The sequence below is a fragment of the Bombina bombina genome, chromosome 6 (genome assembly GCF_027579735.1).
Source record: "Bombina bombina isolate aBomBom1 chromosome 6, aBomBom1.pri, whole genome shotgun sequence".
Taxonomy (NCBI): domain Eukaryota; kingdom Metazoa; phylum Chordata; class Amphibia; order Anura; family Bombinatoridae; genus Bombina; species Bombina bombina.
This window is the reverse complement of record NC_069504.1, coordinates 791382619-791401148: the sequence shown is the minus strand read 5'-3', so window position 1 is coordinate 791401148 and position 18530 is coordinate 791382619. Positions and strand designations below refer to the sequence as shown.

Genomic DNA, 18530 nt, shown 5'->3' with positions numbered 1-18530 from the left:
CTCTAGCAGCTCCTTGGTTCTTCAACCTGGCTTATGTGTTTCCACCGTTTCCTCTGCTCCCTCGACTGATTGCCAAAATCAAGCAGGAGAGAGCATCAGTGATTCTGATAGCGCCTGCGTGGCCACGCAGGACCTGGTATGCAGACCTAGTGGACATGTCATCCTTTCCACCATGGACTCTGCCTCTGAGGCAGGACCTTCTAATACAAGGTCCTTTCAATCATCCAAATCTAATTTCTCTGAGACTGACTGCATGGAGATTGAACGCTTGATTCTATCAAGGCGTGGCTTCTCCGAGTCAGTCATTGATACCTTAATACAGGCACGAAAGCCTGTCACCAGGAAAATCTACCATAAGATATGGCGTAAATATCTTTATTGATGTGAATGCAAGAATTACTCATGGAGTAAGGTTAGGATTCCTAGGATATTGTCCTTTCTCCAAGATGGTTTGGACAAAGGATTATCAGCTAGTTCTTTAAAAGGACAGATTTCTGCTCTGTCTATTCTTTTGCACAAGCGTCTGCCAGAGGTTCCAGACGTCCAGGCATTTTGTCAGGCTTTGGTTAGAATTAAGCCTGTGTTTAAAAGTGTTGCTCCCCCGTGGAGCTTAAACTTTGTTCTTAAAGTTCTTCAAGAAGTTCCGTTTGAACCCCTTCATTCCATTGATATTAAACTTTTATCTTGGAAAGTTCTGTTTTTGATGGCTATTTCCTCGGCTCGAAGAGTCTCTGAGCTATCTGCCTTACAATGTGATTCTCCTTAACTGATTTTTCGTGCAGATAAGGTAGTTCTGCGTACCAAACCTGGGTTTTTACCTAAGGTGGTTTCTAACAAGAATATCAATCAAGAGATTGTTGTTCCATCATTGTGTCCTAATCCTTCTTCAAAGAAGGAACGTCTCTTACATAATCTGGACGTAGTCCGTGCCTTGAAGTTTTACTTACAAGCTACTAAGGATTTTCGCCAAACATCTTCCCTGTTTGTCGTTTACTCTGGACAGAGGAGAGGTCAAAAAGCTTCGGCAACCTCTCTTTCCTTTTGGCTTCGGAGCATAATTCGCTTAGCCTATGAGACTGCTGGACAGCAGCCCCCTGAAAGGATTACAGCTCATTCTACTAGAGCTGTGGCTCCGTGTACTTTAGCTTTGGTATTGGTATCCCATAAGTAATGGATGATCCGTGGACTGTATACACTTAACAAGAGAAAACATAATTTATGCTTACCTGATAAATTTATTTCTCTTGTAGTGTATCCAGTCCACGGCCCGCCCTGTCCTTTTAAGGCAGGTCTAAATTTTAATTAAACTACAGTCACCACTGCACCCTATGGTTTCTCCTTTCTCGTCTTGTTTCGGTCGAATGACTGGATATGACAGTGAGGGGAGGAGCTATATAGCAGCTCTGCTGTGGGTGATCCTCTTGCAACTTCCTGTTGGGAAGGAGAATATCCCATAAGTAATGGATGATCCGTGGACTGGATACACTACAAGAGAAATAAATTTATCAGGTAAGCATAAATTATGTTTTTTTTATTTTATGATTCTGAAAGAGCATGTCATTTCTCTTTGTATCTTTTGTTGAAAAGCAGTGAGGTAGCTCAGGAGCGTGCACATATCTGGAGCACTATATGGCAGCAGTTTTGCAAGAATGTTCTCCATTTGCAAGAGCACTAGCTTGTAGCACTACATTATAGGAAATAGTGCTGCTAACACCAACCTAGGTATCTACAACACAGAATTCCATGGGAATGAAGCAAATTTGATAATAGAAGCAAATTGAAAACTTTTTTTAAAATTGTTTGCTTTTGTCTGAATCACAAAAGAAAATGCTTGGGTTTTGTTATATTTAAATTAGGAAAGCTTATTGCTCATTGCTAGAGAGTGACACCAGCACAAGATATCAGTTTCTTTAAAGTAGGCAAGCACTATACACATTTTATTTCCCATGGATATGTTGTAAGTCCCATGACCTCAAGCGTTAATTAACCATGACACAGATCTCATGTACGGGATGCAAAGCAAGCGCAAGTACATTTACATTTCAATCAATAAATTTATTCGACTGCTAGAACCAGTGCCAGCGCTGCCTAAAAGGTGGCATCTTTATATTGCAAATATAAAGTTTGAAAGAACAGAAGTCACTGTTTTGTTAATTATATATACAGTGATCTCCACAACCAAGTTTGGGTGCGGTATGTGTAATAATTTGTAATATTATTAAGTTTTTTGTGTTATTTATAAATGTTACTTAAAGGGACATTTATTTCATGATTCAGATGGAGAATACAATTTTAAACAACTTTCCAATTTACTTCTATTATTTAATTTGCTTCCTTCTCTTGTTATCCTTTGGTGAATGTTTTATCTAGCAAAGCTCAGGAGCAGCAGAGAACCTAGGTTCTAGCTGTTGATTGGTAGCTGCACATATATATATTCGATTGTGATAGGCTCACCCATGTGTTCAGTTAGAAATCATTAGTGCGTTGCTTCTACTTCAACAAATGATACTAAGAGAATGAAACAAATTAGATAATAGAAGTAAATTAGAAAGTTGTTTAAAATTGTATGCTCTGTCTGTCTGAATCATGAAAGAAAAAAATTTGGGTTTCATGTCCCCAATCACGCACGGGCAGGAGGCGGGAATTGTTCGCGAGCGTAAAAAAAGCGCTTGTGTGCAATGCTGAATTCCACCTCAGCTTGATAAATCGCCCCCTAAGTAGTACTGAAACCCAAAGGAGGATATAAGTTTCCTAGGAAGGATGTGTAGAGCAAGAAAAGCAAGGGACCCAAGACAGAGCCTGCAAAGGATATACAGTATCTCACAAAAGTGCGTACAACCCTCACATTTTTGTAAATATTTTATTATATCTTTTCATGTGACAACACTGAATAAATGACACTTTGCTACAATGTAAAGTAATGAGTGTACAGCCTGCATAACAGTGTAAAGTTGCTGTCCCCTCAAAATAACGCAACACACAGCCATTAATGTCCAAAGCGTTGGCAACAAATGTGAGTACACCCCTAAGTGGCAATGTCGAAATTGGGCCCAATTAGCCATTTTCCCTCCCCACTGTCCTGTGACTCGTTAGTGTTACAAGGTCTCAGGTGACAATGGGGAGCAGGTGTGTTAAATTTTGGTGTTATCGCTCTCACGCTCTCATACTGGTCACTGGAAGTTCAACATGGCACCTCATGGCAAAGAACTGAAAAAAAAAGAATTGTTGCTCTAAATAAAGATGGCCTAGGCTATAAGAAGATTGCCAAGACCCTGAAACTAAGCTTCAGCACAGTGGGCAAGACCATACAGCGGTTTCACAGGACAGGTTCCACTCAGAACAGGCCTCGCCATGGTCGACTAAAGAAGTTGAGGGCACGTGCTCAGCGTCATATCTAGAGGTTGTCTTTGGGAAATAGACGTATGAGTGCTGCCAGCATTGCTGCAGAGGTTGAAGGCTGAGGGGCCAGCCTGTCAGTGCTCAGACTATAAGCCGCACACTACGTCAATATTGGTCTGCATGGCTGTCGTCCCAGAAGGAAGCCTCTTCTAAAGATGATGCACAAGAAAGCACGCAAACAGCAGACTAAGGACATGGATTACTGGAACCATGTCCTGTGGTCCTATTATACCAAGAAAAACTTATTTGGTTCAGATGGTGTGGCGACAACCAGTTGAGGAGTACAAAGACAAGTGTTTCTTGCCTACAGTCAAGCATGGTGGTGGGAGTGTCATGGTCTGGGCCTGCATGAGTGCTGCCGGCACTGTGGAGCTACAGGTCATTGAGGGAACCATGAATGCCAACATGTACTGTGACATACTGAAGCAGAGCATGATCCCCTCCCTTCGGAGACTGGGCCGCAGGGCACTATTATAACATAACAACCCCAAACACACCTCCAAGACGACCACTGCCTTGCTAAAGAAGCTGAGGGTAAAGGTGATGGACTGGCCAAGCATGTCTACAGACCTATACCCTATTGAGCATCTGTGGGGCATCCTCAAATGGAAGGTGGGGGAGCGCAAGGTCTCTAACATCCACCAGCTGATGTTTTCATGGAGGAGTGGAAGAGGACTCCAGTGGCAACCTGTGAAGCTCTGGTGAACTGCATGCCCAAGAGGGTTAAGGCAGTGCTGGAAAATAATGGTGGCGGTGGTGGTATTGACACTTTGGGCCCAATTTGGACATTTCCACTTAGGGATGTACTCACTTTGTTGCCAATGGTTTAGACATTAATGGCTGTGTGTTGAGTTATTTTGAGGGGGCAGCAAATTTACACTGTCATACAGGCTGTACACTCACTACTTTACATTGTAGCAAAGTGTCACTACTTTAGTGTTGTCACATAAAAAGATATAATATATTTACAAAAAATGTGAGGGGTGTACTCACTTTTGTGAGATACTGTATAATTCCTTACTGGCTTTCTGGAAAGAGGTGAAATCAGTGCTGCTTATAAAAACATTTTAGAGCACATTTCCATGCTTATCTGCTGCTTCTCCAGTTTGATCGCAGTAATGTTCTGGAGTCAATTCACAAGTGAATTTGCTTAACCCCCTAACTACAGCTGGCGTACCTTGTAGCCATATCCCTCTAGGCACACTGAGCAACGGGTCCACGTCTGGATTTCCGCATCACACTTAGGGAGACTTCCCTAAGTGTCATAATTTGCATAAATAAAAAGAGAGAAGCGCTCAACCTGGGAACAAACAATAGCATAATAGCTTGTTCTATGGCAAGTTACCACCCTAGAAGCATCCTCTTTTTGCTCAATATGTGCCTTTCACAGAGAAGAACTTTCCTGTAGCATATCAGTCTGATCCTGACTTCACAGTACAGTCCAGCCCCGAAATACCAGGCAATCCCTCTCTGAACGAGAGAAACGGCAAAACCCCAGACGTACGTTTTGGCCTATTGTGGGCCTCGTCAGTGAGGTGCAGCCATATCCCTCTAGGCACACTGAGCAACGGGTCCACGTCTGGATTCCCGCATCACACTTAGGGAGACTTCCCTAAGTGTCCTAATTTGCATAAATAAAAAGAGAGAAGCGCTCAACCTGGGAACGAACAATAGCATAATAGCTTGTTCTATGGCTAGTACCTTGTATGTTGGCTGTCGTTTTCACACTAAGGAGTAAAATAGTGACCGCGCTGTTGGCGAATTTCTTGTGGAGGGAGGCATGTAGTAATAGTGTGTCCTGCTGCTTTCAGTGAGACCCACGATGTTACAGGGCTACAAACCCCTTAAAGGGACAGTATACACCATTTTTTTTATATAACTGCATGTAATAGACGCTACTATAGAGAAGAATATGCACAGATACTGATCTAAAAATCCAGTATAAAACCTTTTAAAAACTAACTTAGAAGCTCCCATACATTTAAAAAAACAAACAAAACAAAACCCTGTATAGGCTATTTAAATAGATCTGCAAAGAAAAATCTAGTGTACAATGTCCCTAGGAACGTTAGGTGACGTACATTGTTATCAAAAGAATTTTCACTGCAAAACAGGCACTCCCCACCCAAGAAACCATTGTTTGGCTCCCCTGTGTTTAAAGGGACATTCTAGTGGTAAAATAAAATACTCTGTTCTGTTGTTCGGATTTTTATTTTTAAACACATTTCTATTTTCTACTTTGTGTAACTCATTGTTTCTTATAAACCGGATATAATTCTGTATATTTGGTGTTTTGTTGCTTCCTAGCAAAACTGACATTATTTATGTTTGTTTATTTTGTATAGCCCTTCCCCTGAAGATGGACAAATAACTTTTGATGTGGAGATGCACACAAGCAGAGATGGCTCCCAGGTACGTATGTATGTATGTATGTATGTATGTATATATATGTGTGTGTATGTATATATATATATATATATATGTGTGTGTGTATATATATGTATGTATATATATGTATGTATGTATATATATATATATATGTATGTATATATATATATATATATATATATATATATATATATATATATATATATATATATATATATATATATATATATATATATATATATATATATATATATATACACATACACAGGTAGCCCTCCGTTTACGCCGGGGTTAGGTTCCAGAAGGAATGGTTGTAAATTGAAACCCAGTTTATAATGTAAGTCAATGGGAAGTGAGGGAGATAGGTTCCAGGCCCCTCTCAAAATTGTCATAAGTAACACCTAATACATTATTTTTAAAGCTTTGAAATGAAGACTTTAAATGCTAAACAGCATTATAAACCTAATAAAATAATCACACAACACAGACTTCACTCGCATTTTTCTGCAAACAGTTCTTTCTATGCATTCCAATCTGGACTGATTTATAGACGGGAAGATCTTGTTCCTTTGAAATCTGCTCGATAGCTCAGGTCTGGTTAAACTGATTAATTTCAACTTGCTTGGCTTTGCTGCAACACAAGCGGACAGCTCCACCTACTGGTTATTTTAATAAATGCACTGCTTTTCAATAGCAGTCACATGACTGGAAAAAAAGGTTGTTATTCTGAAACGGTGTAAATTGAACCGTTGTAAAACGAGGTCCACCTGTGTGTATATGTATATGTGTGTGTATATATATATATATATATATATATATATATATATATATATATATATATATATATATATATATAATGTATGTATGTATATATAATGTATGTATGTACCTCTGATACTGAAACTGTTGTAATAGTTTCATTTTAAAGGGACGTGAAAGTCAATATGAGAATTTCAGAAAATTAATTTATATGATCAAATGCATTCTATTCTCTTGCTAGCATTTGAAAAGCATATGTACATATCCTTGGCAGCAGCCGTGCTCTACTGGGAGCTAGCTGGTGAATGATGGCTACACATATATGCCTCTTGTCATTGCCTCACCAAATGTGTTCAGCCGTCCCCATATAAGCTGACTATAACTATGGTTGAGATTACAAGTGGATCTGCTAATGATAGCCATGGGTGTGATATCAATATTGCTGGACCTCACTAAAATTTCCACACAAATTGATATTAGATAAGTTCTTTGTAAAACTGATTTGTCAGAGAAGGTTTAACACAGGCGACATCCCTTTAGGGCACCCTATAATTTTACATGGATATCGCAGCCGCACTATACATAGCTCATATTACAAGTTGAAAGTTATGACTTGCACAAAAGCAAAATCCGAGATAGCACTAAAAGAATTAGCGCGACCAGAGACCTGAAGTAAAGTGTTACAGTTAAAGGGCCACTGTAAGTAAATATTTTCTATGCCTGTTACTAACTAACTACCCCAAATACGCTTTTTATCAATAGCATTTCATTAACATATCTCTACCGTATATCAGAAATCTTCTCTGCAAATTTAATTGTTTTCCAAACCCACTCTGTGGGTATCCTTTGCTCTGTACCAATCCGTTTACAATACCTAGGTTTCAAAATGGCGCTTTAAACACAAAGTTATTGGTTTAAAGGGCCATAATACCCAAATGTTTAAACACTTGAAAGTGATGCAGCATAGCTGTAAAAAGCTGATTAGAAAATATCACTTGAACATCTCTATATAAAAAAGAAAGATATTTTACCTCAAAAGTTCCTCAGTAGCCACCTCCCATTGTAAAGGATTTCTAAGCAGCATATTAGTATGTCTGTCCTGGGACATCTGAAGGGACTAGCATCGTGCACTCTCATATTATTTCACCAATCAGGTAAAGGAAGCTTACTATGAAATCTCATGAGAGTTAAGTCAAATCTCATGAGATCACAGTAAGAGTTCATGACCTCAGCACTGCTGATGCTGATTGGCTGCTGTTCATTTCTTCATTTTTTTTAATTTTTTTACCTGCAGCTGAGGAGCAGCTGAGTATAACTTTTTACACAGAACTTACTCTGCTGAGCTGAGGAGATTGTGAGGTAAAATATCTTCCTTTTTTACATAGAGATGCTCAGGTGATATTTTCCTGTCAGCTTTTTACAGTTATACTGCATCAGTTTCAAGTGATTTAGCATATGAGTATTATGTCCCTTTAAGTATTTTGAACATGCAGTGCTGAAAATAGTGGGCAGGATAACGTGACATCATCGGCGAATAAAAGATATAACTTTTAGAACGTTATGAAACTTCGTTTTGGAGAAAATATAGGTCAGTAGGTTTTAATTAATGTTTATTAACTTTAATATGTTAGTTGTTTAGCTTAAAATTATAACAGAAAGTAATCCTTTAAAGTAAAAGTTTCACAAAACACATGTAAAACATTAAAATAAAGTATTACACTCATATATAAATACAGGTAGAAAACCCTCTTTTTCAAAATGCTTTGGACTGGAAAAGGTTTGGATTTCAGAAAAGTTTTGATTTTTAGAATATTTACATCTGTAAACGGGGACAGTTTGGAGAGGAGGTGGAACCAAGTGTAAAAACATTGAGGCCGAATTATCAAATGTCTGTCGGACCGGATCCGACAGAGCGGATCAGGTCCGACCGACATAGCTGAATGTGGAGAGCAATACGCTCTCCGTATTCAGCATTGCTCAAAAGAGCTGCTGGAACAACACCCCCCCTGCAGACTCGCTGCCAATGGACCGCCAGCAGGGAGGTGTCAATCAACCCGATCGTACTCGATCGGGTTGAATTGTGGCGATTCTTGTCCGCCTCATCAGAGCAGGCAGTCGGGGTTATGGAGCACCGGTCTTTAGACCGCTGCTCCATAACTTTTGTGTTTCTGGCGAGTCTGAAGACTCGCCAGAAACACGGGCCCTCAAGCTCCGTTCGGAGCGTGATAAATGGGCCTCAAAATCTTATGTAATTTAGGTAATATTTACATGCCATAATACAGCTTATACAATACATGTAACCTAAAGGTAGTTTTATAGGTAGAAAAAAATAATTAAAGTAAATGTAAACTTTCGTCAATTAGTGCCCGTTTTTTAAATATACAATTAAACACAGGGGCACTTTCATTGATGAAAGTTCACATTGCACCATATTTCTTTCATGTAATTAACAAGAGTCCATGAGCTAGTGACGTATGGGATATACATTCCTACCAGGAGGGGCAAAGTTTCCCAAACCTTAAAATGCCTATAAATACACCCCTCACCACACCCACAAATCAGTTTTACAAACTTTGCCTCCAAGGGAGGTGGTGAAGTAAGTTTGTGCTAGATTCTACGTTGATATGCGCTCCGCAGCAAGTTGGAGCCCGGTTTTCCTCTCAGCGTGCAGTGAATGTCAGAGGGATGTGAAGAGAGTATTGCCTATTGAATGCAGTGATCTCCTTCTACGGGGTCTATTTCATAAGGTTCTCTGTTATCGGTCGTAGAGATTCATCTCTTACCTCCCTTTTCAGATCGACGATATACTCTTATATTTACCATTTCCTCTACTGATTCTCGTTTCAGTACTGGTTTGGCTTTCTACAAACATGTAGATGAGTGTCCTGGGGTAAGTAAGTCTTATTTTCTGTGACACTCTAAGCTATGGTTGGGCACTTTATTTATAAAGTTCTAAATATATGTATTCAAACATTTATTTGCCTTGACTCAGAATGTTCAACTTTCCTTATTTCCAGACAGTCAGTTTCATATTTGGGATTATGCATTGAATTATCATATTTTTTCTTACCTCAAAAATTTGACTTTTTTCCCTGTGGGCTGTTAGGCTCGCGGGGGCTGAAAATGCTTCATTTTATTGCGTCATTCTTGGCGCGGACTTTTTTGGCGCAAAAATTCTTTTCCGTTTCCGGCGTCATACGTGTCGCCGGAAGTTGCGTCATTTTTTGACGTTATTTTGCGTCAAAGATGTCGGCGTTCCGGATGTGGCGTCATTTTTGGGCCAAAAGCATTTAGGCGCCAAATAATGTGGGCGTCTTTTTTGGCGCTAAAAAATATGGGCGTCATTTTTGTCTCCACATTATTTAAGTCTCATTATTTATTGCTTCTGGTTGCTAGAAGCTTGTTCACTGGCATTTTTTTCCCATTCCTGAAACTGTCATTTAAGGAATTTGATCAATTTTGCTTTATATGTTGTTTTTTTCTTTTACATATTGCAAGATGTTCCACGTTGCAACTGAGTCAGAAGATACTACAGGAAAATCACTGCACAGTGCTGGAGCTACCAAGCTAAGTCTGCTATAAACTTTTGGTATCTGTTTCTCCAGCTGTTATTTGTATTGCATGTCATGTCAAACTTATTAATGCAGATAAAATTTCCTTTAGTACTGTTACATTACCTGTTGCTGTCCGTCAACATCTAATTTTCAGAGTGTTCATGATAACATAAGAGATTTTATTTTTTAAATCCATTAAGAAGGCTATGTCTGTTATTTCTCCTTCTAGTATACATAAAAGTCTTTTAAAACTTCTCTTTTTTTCAGATGAATTTTTAAATGAACATCATCATTCTGATACTGATAATGGTTCTTCTGGTTCAGAGGTTTCTGTCTCAGAGGTTGATGCTGATAAATCTTTGTATTTGTTCAAGATGGAATTTATTCGTTCTTTACTTAAAGAAGTGTTATTTGCATTAGAAATAGAGGATTCTGGTCCTCTTGATACTAAATGTAAACGTTTAAATAAGGTTTTTAAATCTCCTGTAGTTATTCCAGAAGTGTTTTATCTCCCTGATGCTATTTCTGAAGTAATTTCCAGGGAATGGAATAATTTGGGTAATTTATTTACTCCTTCTAGACGTTTAAGCAAATTATATCCTGTGCCATCTGACAGATTAGAGTTTTTTGGGACAAAAATCCCTAAGGTTATGGGGCTGTCTCTACTCCTGCTAATGTACTATGGCAGATAGTACTTCATTTAAGGATCCTTTAGATAGGAAAATTGAATCCTTTCTAAGAAAAGCTTACTTATGTTCAGGTAATCTTCTTAGACCTGCTATATTTTTAGCGGATGTTGCTGCAGCTTCAACTTTTTGGTTAGAAGCTTTAGCGCAACAAGTAACAGATCATAATTTTATAGCATTATTATTATTCTATAACATGCTAATAATTTTATTGGTGATACCATCTTTTGATATCATTAGAGTTGATGTCAGGTATATGTCTCTAGCTATTTTAGCTAGAAAAGCTTTATGGATTAAACTTGGAATGCTGACATGTCTTCTAAGTCAACTTTGCTTTCCCTTTCTTTCCAGGGTAAATAATCATTTCGTTCCTTTCCTCACAACAAGGAACAAAAGCCTGATCCTTCATCCTCAGGAGCGGTATCAGTTTGGAAACTATTTCCAGTTTGGAATATATCCAAGCCTTATAGAAATCTATAGCCAGCTCCTAAGTACCTATGAAGGTGCGGCCCTTATTCCAGCTCAGCTGGTATGGGGCAGATTACGTTTTCTTCAAAGAAATTTGGATCAATTCCGTTCTTAATCTCTGGTTTCAGAAACATTGTTTCAGAAAGGTACAGAATTGGCTTCAAGTTAAGGCCTCCGGCTAAGAGATTCTTTTCTTTCCCGTGTCCCAGTCGACACAGCAAGGCTCAGCATTTCTGAAATGTGTTTCAGATCTAGAGTTGGCTGGAGTATTTATGCCAGTTCCAGTTCTGGAACAGGGGCTGGGGTTTTATTTTATCTCTTCATTGTACCAAAGAAGGTCAATTCTTTCAGACCAGTTCTGGATCTATCATTATTGAATCGTTATGTTAGGATACCAACATTCAAGATGGTTACTATAGGACTATCCTGCCTTTTGTTTAGCAAGGGCATTATATGTCTACAATAGATTTACAGGATGTGTATCTGCATATTCCGATTCATCCAGATCACTTTTAGTGTCTGAGATTCTCTTTTTAGACAAGCATTACCAGTTTTGTGGCTCTACTGTTTGGCCTAGCCTCAGTTCCAAGAATTTTTTTCAAAGGTTCTCGGTGCCCTTCTTTCTGTAATCAGAGAATAGGGTTTTGGTATTTCCTTATTTGGACGATATCTTGGTACTTGCTCAGTCTTCTCATTTTCGAAGAATCTCATACGAATCGACTTGTGTTGTTTCTTCAAGTTCATGGTTGGAGGATCAATTTACCAATCAGTTCATTGATTCCTCAGACAAGGGTAACCTTTTTAGGTTTCTAGATAAATTCAGTGTCTATGACTCTGTCCTTGTCAGACAAGAGAAGTTTAACATTGATATCAGCTTGTCAAAACCTTCAGTCACAATCATTTCCTTTGGTAGCCTTATGCATGGAAATGTTGGGTCTTAGGACTGCCGCATCAGATGCGATCTCCTTTGCTCGTTTTCACATGCGACCTCTTCAGCTCTGTATGCTGAACAAATGGTGCAGGGATTACTCAAAGATATCTCAATTCATATCTTTAAACCGATTTTACGACACTCTCTGACATGGTGGACAGATCACCATCGTTCAGTTCAGGGGGCTTCTTTGTTCTTCCGACCTGGACTATAATCTCAACAGATACAAGTCTTACAGGTTGGGGAGCTGTGTGGGGGTATCTGACGGCACAAGGGGTTTGGGAATCTCAGGAGGTGAGATTTCCGATCAATTTGGAACTCCGTGCAATTTTCAGAGCTCTTCAGTCTTGGCCTCTTCTGAAGAGAGAGTTGTTCATTGTTTTCAGATAAGACAATGTCACAACTGTGGCATACATCAATCATCAAGGAGGGACTCACAGTCCTCTGGCTATGAAAGAAGTATCTCGAATTTTGGTTTGGGCGGAATCCAGCTCCTGTCTAATCTCTGCGGTTTATATCCCAGGTATGGACAATTGGAAAGCGGATTATCTCAGTCGCCAAACGTTGCATCCGGGCGAATGGTCTCTTCACCCAGAGGTATTTCTTCAGATTGTTCAAATGTGGGAACTTCCAGAAATAGATCTGATGGCTTCTCATCTAAACAAGAAACTTCCCAGGTATCTGTCCAGATCCCGGGATCCTCAGGCGGAGGCAGTGGATGCATTTTCACTTCCTTGGAAGTATCATCCTGCCTATATCTTTCCGCCTCTAGTTCTTCTTCCAAGAGTAATCTCCAAGATTCTGAAGGAATGCTCGTTTGTTCTGCTGGTAGCTCCGGCATGGCCTCACAGGTTTTGGTATGCGGATCTTGTCCGGATGGCCTCTTGCCAACCGTGGACTCTTCCGTTGAGACCAGACCTTTTGTCTCAAGGTCCTTTTTTCCATCAGGATCTGAAATCCTTAAATTTAAAGGTATGGAGATTGAACGCTTGATTCTTGGTCAAAGAGGTTTCTCTGACTCTGTGATTAATACTATGTTACAGGCTCGTAAATCTGTATCCAGAGAGATATATTATAGAGTCTGGAAGACTTATATTTCTTGGTGTCTTTCTCATCTTTTTTCTTGGCATTCTTTTAGAATACCGAGAATATTACAATTTCTTCAGGATGGTTTAGATAAGGGTTTGTCCGCAAGTTCCTTGAAAGGTCAAATCTCTGCTCTTTCTGTTCTTTTTCACAGAAGGATTGCTATTCTTCCTGATATTCATTGTTTTGTACAAGCTTTGGTTCGTATAAAGCCTGTCATTAAGTCAATTTCTCCTCCTTGGAGTTTGAATTTGGTTCTGGGGGCTCTTCAAGCTCCTCCATTTGAACCTATGCATTCATTGGATATTAAATTACTTTCTTGGAAAGTTTTGTTCCTTTTGGCCATCTCTTCTGCCAGAAGAGTTTCTGAATTATCTGCTCTTTCTTGTGAGTCTCCTTTTCTGATTCTTCATCAGGATAAGGCGGTGTTGCGAACTTCTTTTGAATTTTTACCTAAAGTTGTGAATTCCAACAACATTAGTAGAGAAATTGTGGTTCCTTCATTATGTCCTAATCCTAAGAATTCTAAGGAGAAATCGTTGCATTCTTTGGATGTTGTTAGAGCTTTGAAATATTATGTTGAAGCTACGAAATCTTTCTGTAAGACTTCTAGTCTATTTGTTATCTTTTCCGGTTCTAAGAAAGGCCAGAAAGCTTCTGCCATTTCTTTGGCATCTTGGTTGAAATCTTTAATTCATCTTGCCTATGTTGAGTCGGGTAAAATTCCGCCTCAGAGAATTACAGCTCATTCTACTAGGTCAGTATCTACTTCCTGGGCGTTTAGGAATGAAGCTTCGGTTGACCAGATCTGCAAAGCAGCAACTTGGTCCTCTTTGCATACTTTTACTAAATTCTACCATTTTGATGTATTTTCTTCTTCTGAAGCAGTTTTTGGTAGAAAAGTTCTTCAGGCAGCGGTTTCAGTTTGAATCTTCTGCTTATGTTTTTTGTTAATCTTTATTTTGGGTGTGGATTATTTTCAGCAGGAATTGGCTGTCTTTATTTTATCCCTCCCTCTCTAGTGACTCTTGTGTGGAAAGATCCACATCTTGGGTAGTCATTATCCCATACGTCACTAGCTCATGGACTCTTGTTAATTACATGAAAGAAAACATAATTTATGTAAGAACTTACCTGATAAATTCATTTCTTTCATATTAACAAGAGTCCATGAGGCCCACCCTTTTTTGTGGTGGTTATGATTTTTTTGTATAAAGCACAATTATTCCAATTCCTTATTTTATATGCTTCGCACTTTTTTTCTTATCACCCCACTTCTTGGCTATTCGTTAAACTGATTTGTGGGTGTGGTGAGGGGTGTATTTATAGGCATTTTAAGGTTTGGGAAACTTTGCCCCTCCTGGTAGGAATGTATATCCCATACGTCACTAGCTCATGGACTCTTGTTAATATGAAAGAAATGAATTTATCAGGTAAGTTCTTACATAAATTATGTTTTTTACAAATACTTTTCTCCAACATTGGTGGGTCCGGTCCACGGCGTCATCCTTACTTGTGGGATATTCTCTTCCCCAACAGGAAATGGCAAAGAGTCCCAGCAAAGCTGGTCACATGATCCCTCCTAGGCTCCGCCCACCCCAGTCATTCTCTTTGCCGTTGCACAGGCAACATCTCCACGGAGATGGTTAAGAGTTTTTTGGTGTTTAAATGTAGTTTTTATTCTTCTATCAAGTGTTTGTTATTTTAAAATAGTGCTGGTATGTACTATTTACTCTGAAACAGAAAAGGATGAAGATTTCTGTTTGTAAGAGGAAGATGATTTTAGCAGACAGTAACTAAAATCGATTGCTGTTTCCACACAGGACTGTTGAGATGAAGTAACTTCAGTTGGGGGAAACAGTTAGCAGACCTTTCTGCTTAAGGTATGACTAGCCATATTTCTAACAAGACCATGTAATGCTGGAAGGCTGTCATTTCCCCTCATGGGGACCGGTAAGCCATTTTCTTAGTCAAATATAAAAGAATAAAGGGCTTAAAAAAAGGGCTTAAAAACTGGTAGACATTTTTATGGGCTAAAACGATTGCTTTATTGGGGCATATTATGCAGATTGTAGCTTATAATTGGCATTATAATCTTGGGGAACGTTTAAAAAACGGCAGGCACTGTGTTGGACACCTTTTTTAGTCTGGGGGCCTTTCTAGTTATAGACTCAGCCTCATTTTCGCGCCATTACTGCGCAGTTGTTTTTGGAGAGCAAGGCATGCAGATGCATGTGTGAGGATCTAAGAATCACTAAAAAAGCTTCTAGAAGGCGTCATTTGGTATCGTATTCCCCTCTGGGCTTGGTTGGGTCTCAGCAAAGCATATAGCTGGGACTGTATAGGGGTTAAATTTGAAAACGGCTCCGGTTCCGTTAATTTAAGGGTTAAAGCTCTGAAATTTGGCGTGCAATACTTTTAATGCTTTAAGACACTGTGGTGAAATTCCTTCATACTTTTTCACATATTCAGTAATAAAGTGTTTTCAGTTTGAAATTTAAAGTGACAGTAACGGTTTTATTTTAAAACGTTTTTTGTGCTTTGTTGACAAGTTTAAGCCTGTTTAACATGTCTGTACCATCAGATAAGCTATGTTCTATATGTATGAAAGTCAATGTGTCTCCCCATTTAAATTTATGTGATAATTGTGCCATAGTGTCCAAACAAAGTAAGGACAGTAATGCCACAGATAATGATATTGCCCAAGATGATTCCTCAAATGAGGGGAGTAAACATGATACTACATCATCCCCTACTGTGTCTACACCAGTTATGCCCACACAGGAGGCCCCTAGTACATCTAGTGCGCCAATACTTATTACCATGCAACAATTAACGGCTGTAATGGATAACTCCATAGCAAATCTTTTATCCAAAATGCCTACTTATCAGAGATAGCGCGATTGCTCTGTTTTAAACACTGAAGAGCAAGAGGACGCTGATAACTGTTCTGACATACCCTCACACCAATCTCAAGGGGCCATGAGGGAGGTTTTGTCTGATGGAGAAATTTCAGATTCAGGAAAAATTTCTCATCAAGCTGAACCTGATGTTGTGATATTTAAATTTAAATTAGAACATCTCCGCGCACTACTTAAGGAGGTGTTATCTACTCTGGATGATTGTGACAATTTGGTCATTCCAGAGAAATTATGTAAGATGGACAAGTTCCTAGAGGTTCCGGTGCCCCCCGACGCTTTTCCTATACCCAAGCGGGTGGCGGACATAGTAAATAAAGAGTGGGAAAGGCCCGGCATACCTTTTGTCCCCCCCCCTATATTTAAGAAATTATTTCCTATAGTCGACCCCAGAAAGGACTTATGGCAGACAGTCCCCAAGGTCGAGGGGGCGGTTTCTACTCTAAACAAACGCACTACTATTCCTATCGAAGATAGTTGTGCTTTCAAAGATCCTATGGATAAGAAATTAGAGGGTTTGCTTAAAAAGATTTTTGTACAGCAAGGTTACCTTCTACAACCAATTTCATGCATTGTTCCTGTCACTACGGCAGCGTGTTTCTGGTTCGAGGAACTAGAAAAGTCGCTCAGTAAAGAATCTTCGTATGAGGAGGTTATGGACAGAGTTCAAGCACTTAAATTGGCTAACTCTTTTTTGTTTTAGATGCCGCTTTGCAATTAGCTAGATTAGCGGCGAAAAATTCAGGGTTTGCTATCGTGGCGCGCAGAGCGCTTTGGCTAAAGTCTTGGTCAGCGGATGTGTCTTCCAAGACAAAATTGCTTAACATTCCTTTCAAGGGTAAAACATTATTTAGACCTGATTTGAAAGAGATTATTTCAGACATCACTGGGGGAAAGGGCCACGCCCTCCCACAGGATAGGTCTTTTAAGGCTAAAAATAAGCTTAATTTTCGTCCCTTTCGCAGAAACGGACCAGCCTCTAATTCTGTATCCTCTAAGCAAGAGGGTAATACTTCACAACCCAAACCAGCCTGGAAACCAATGCAAGGCTGGAACAAGGGTAAGCAGGCCAAGAAGCCTACCACTGCTACCAAAACAGCATGAAGGGATAGCCCCCGATCCGGGACCGGATCTAGTGGGGGGCAGACTTTCTCTCTTTGCTCAGGCTTGGGCAAGAGATGTTCAGGATCCTTGGGCGCTAGAAATAGTTTCTCAAGGTTATCTCCTGGAATTCAAGGAACTACCCCCAAGGGGAAGGTTCCACAGGTCTCAATTATCTTCAAACCAAATAAAGAGACAGGCATTCTTACATTGTGTAGAAGACCTGTTAAAGATGGGAGTGATACATCCAGTTCCAATAAGAGAACAAGGAATGGGATTTTATTCCAATCTGTTCATAGTTCCCAAAAAAGAGGGAACATTCAGACCAATTTTGGATCTAAAGATCCTAAACAAATTTCTCAGGGTACCATCGTTCAAAATGGAAACTATTCGAACGATCCTACCTACTATCCAGGAAAATCAATTTATGACTACCGTGGATTTAAAGGATGCGTACCTACATATTCCTATCCACAAGGAACATCATCAGTTCCTAAGGTTCGCTTTTCTGGACAAGCATTACCAGTTTGTGGCACTTCCATTCGGATTAGCCACTGCTCCAAGGATTTTCACAAAGGTACTAGGGTCCCTTCTAGCGGTTCTAAGACCAAGGGGCATTGCAGTAGTACCTTACTTGGACGACATCCTGATTCAAGCGTCGTCCCTGTCAAAAGCAAAGGCTCATACGGACATCGTCCTAGCCTTTCTCAGATCTCACGGATGGAAGGTGAACAAAGAAAAAAGTTCTCTGTCCCCGTCAACAAGAGTTCCCTTCTTGGGAACAATAATAGATTCCTTAGAAATGAGGATTTTTCTGACAGAGGTCAGAAAATCAAAACTTCTAAGCTCTTGTCAAGTACTTCATTCTGTTCCTCGTCCTTCCATAGCGCAGTGCATGGAAGTAATAGGATTGATGGTTGCAACAATGGACATAGTTCCTTTTGCACGAATTCATCTAAGACCATTACAACTGTGCATGCTCAGACAGTGGAATGGGGATTATACAGACTTGTCTCCGACGATTCAAGTAGATCAAAAGACCAGAGATTCACTCCGTTGGTGGCTGACCCTGGACAATCTGTCACAGGGAATGAGCTTCCGCAGACCAGAGTGGGTCATTGTCACGACCGACGCCAGCCTAGTGGGCTGGGGCGCGGTCTGGGATTCCCTGAAAGCTCAGGGTCTATGGTCTCGGGAAGAGTCTCTTCTCCCGATAAACATTCTGGAACTGAGAGCGATA

At 39.8% G+C, this 18530-nt stretch overlaps 1 protein-coding gene across 2 annotated transcripts in view; it reads left to right on the top strand.

The window, feature by feature from the left end:
• BNIP3L (BCL2 interacting protein 3 like) overlaps positions 1–18530 on the top strand; it is a 157164-nt gene that overhangs the window by 41123 nt on the left and 97511 nt on the right. For both annotated transcript variants that reach the window (XM_053718104.1, XM_053718103.1), the window contains exon 3: positions 5745–5811. In XM_053718104.1, the coding sequence (XP_053574079.1) occupies positions 5745–5811 (67 nt within the window). The remainder of the gene's footprint in view (positions 1–5744; positions 5812–18530) is intronic.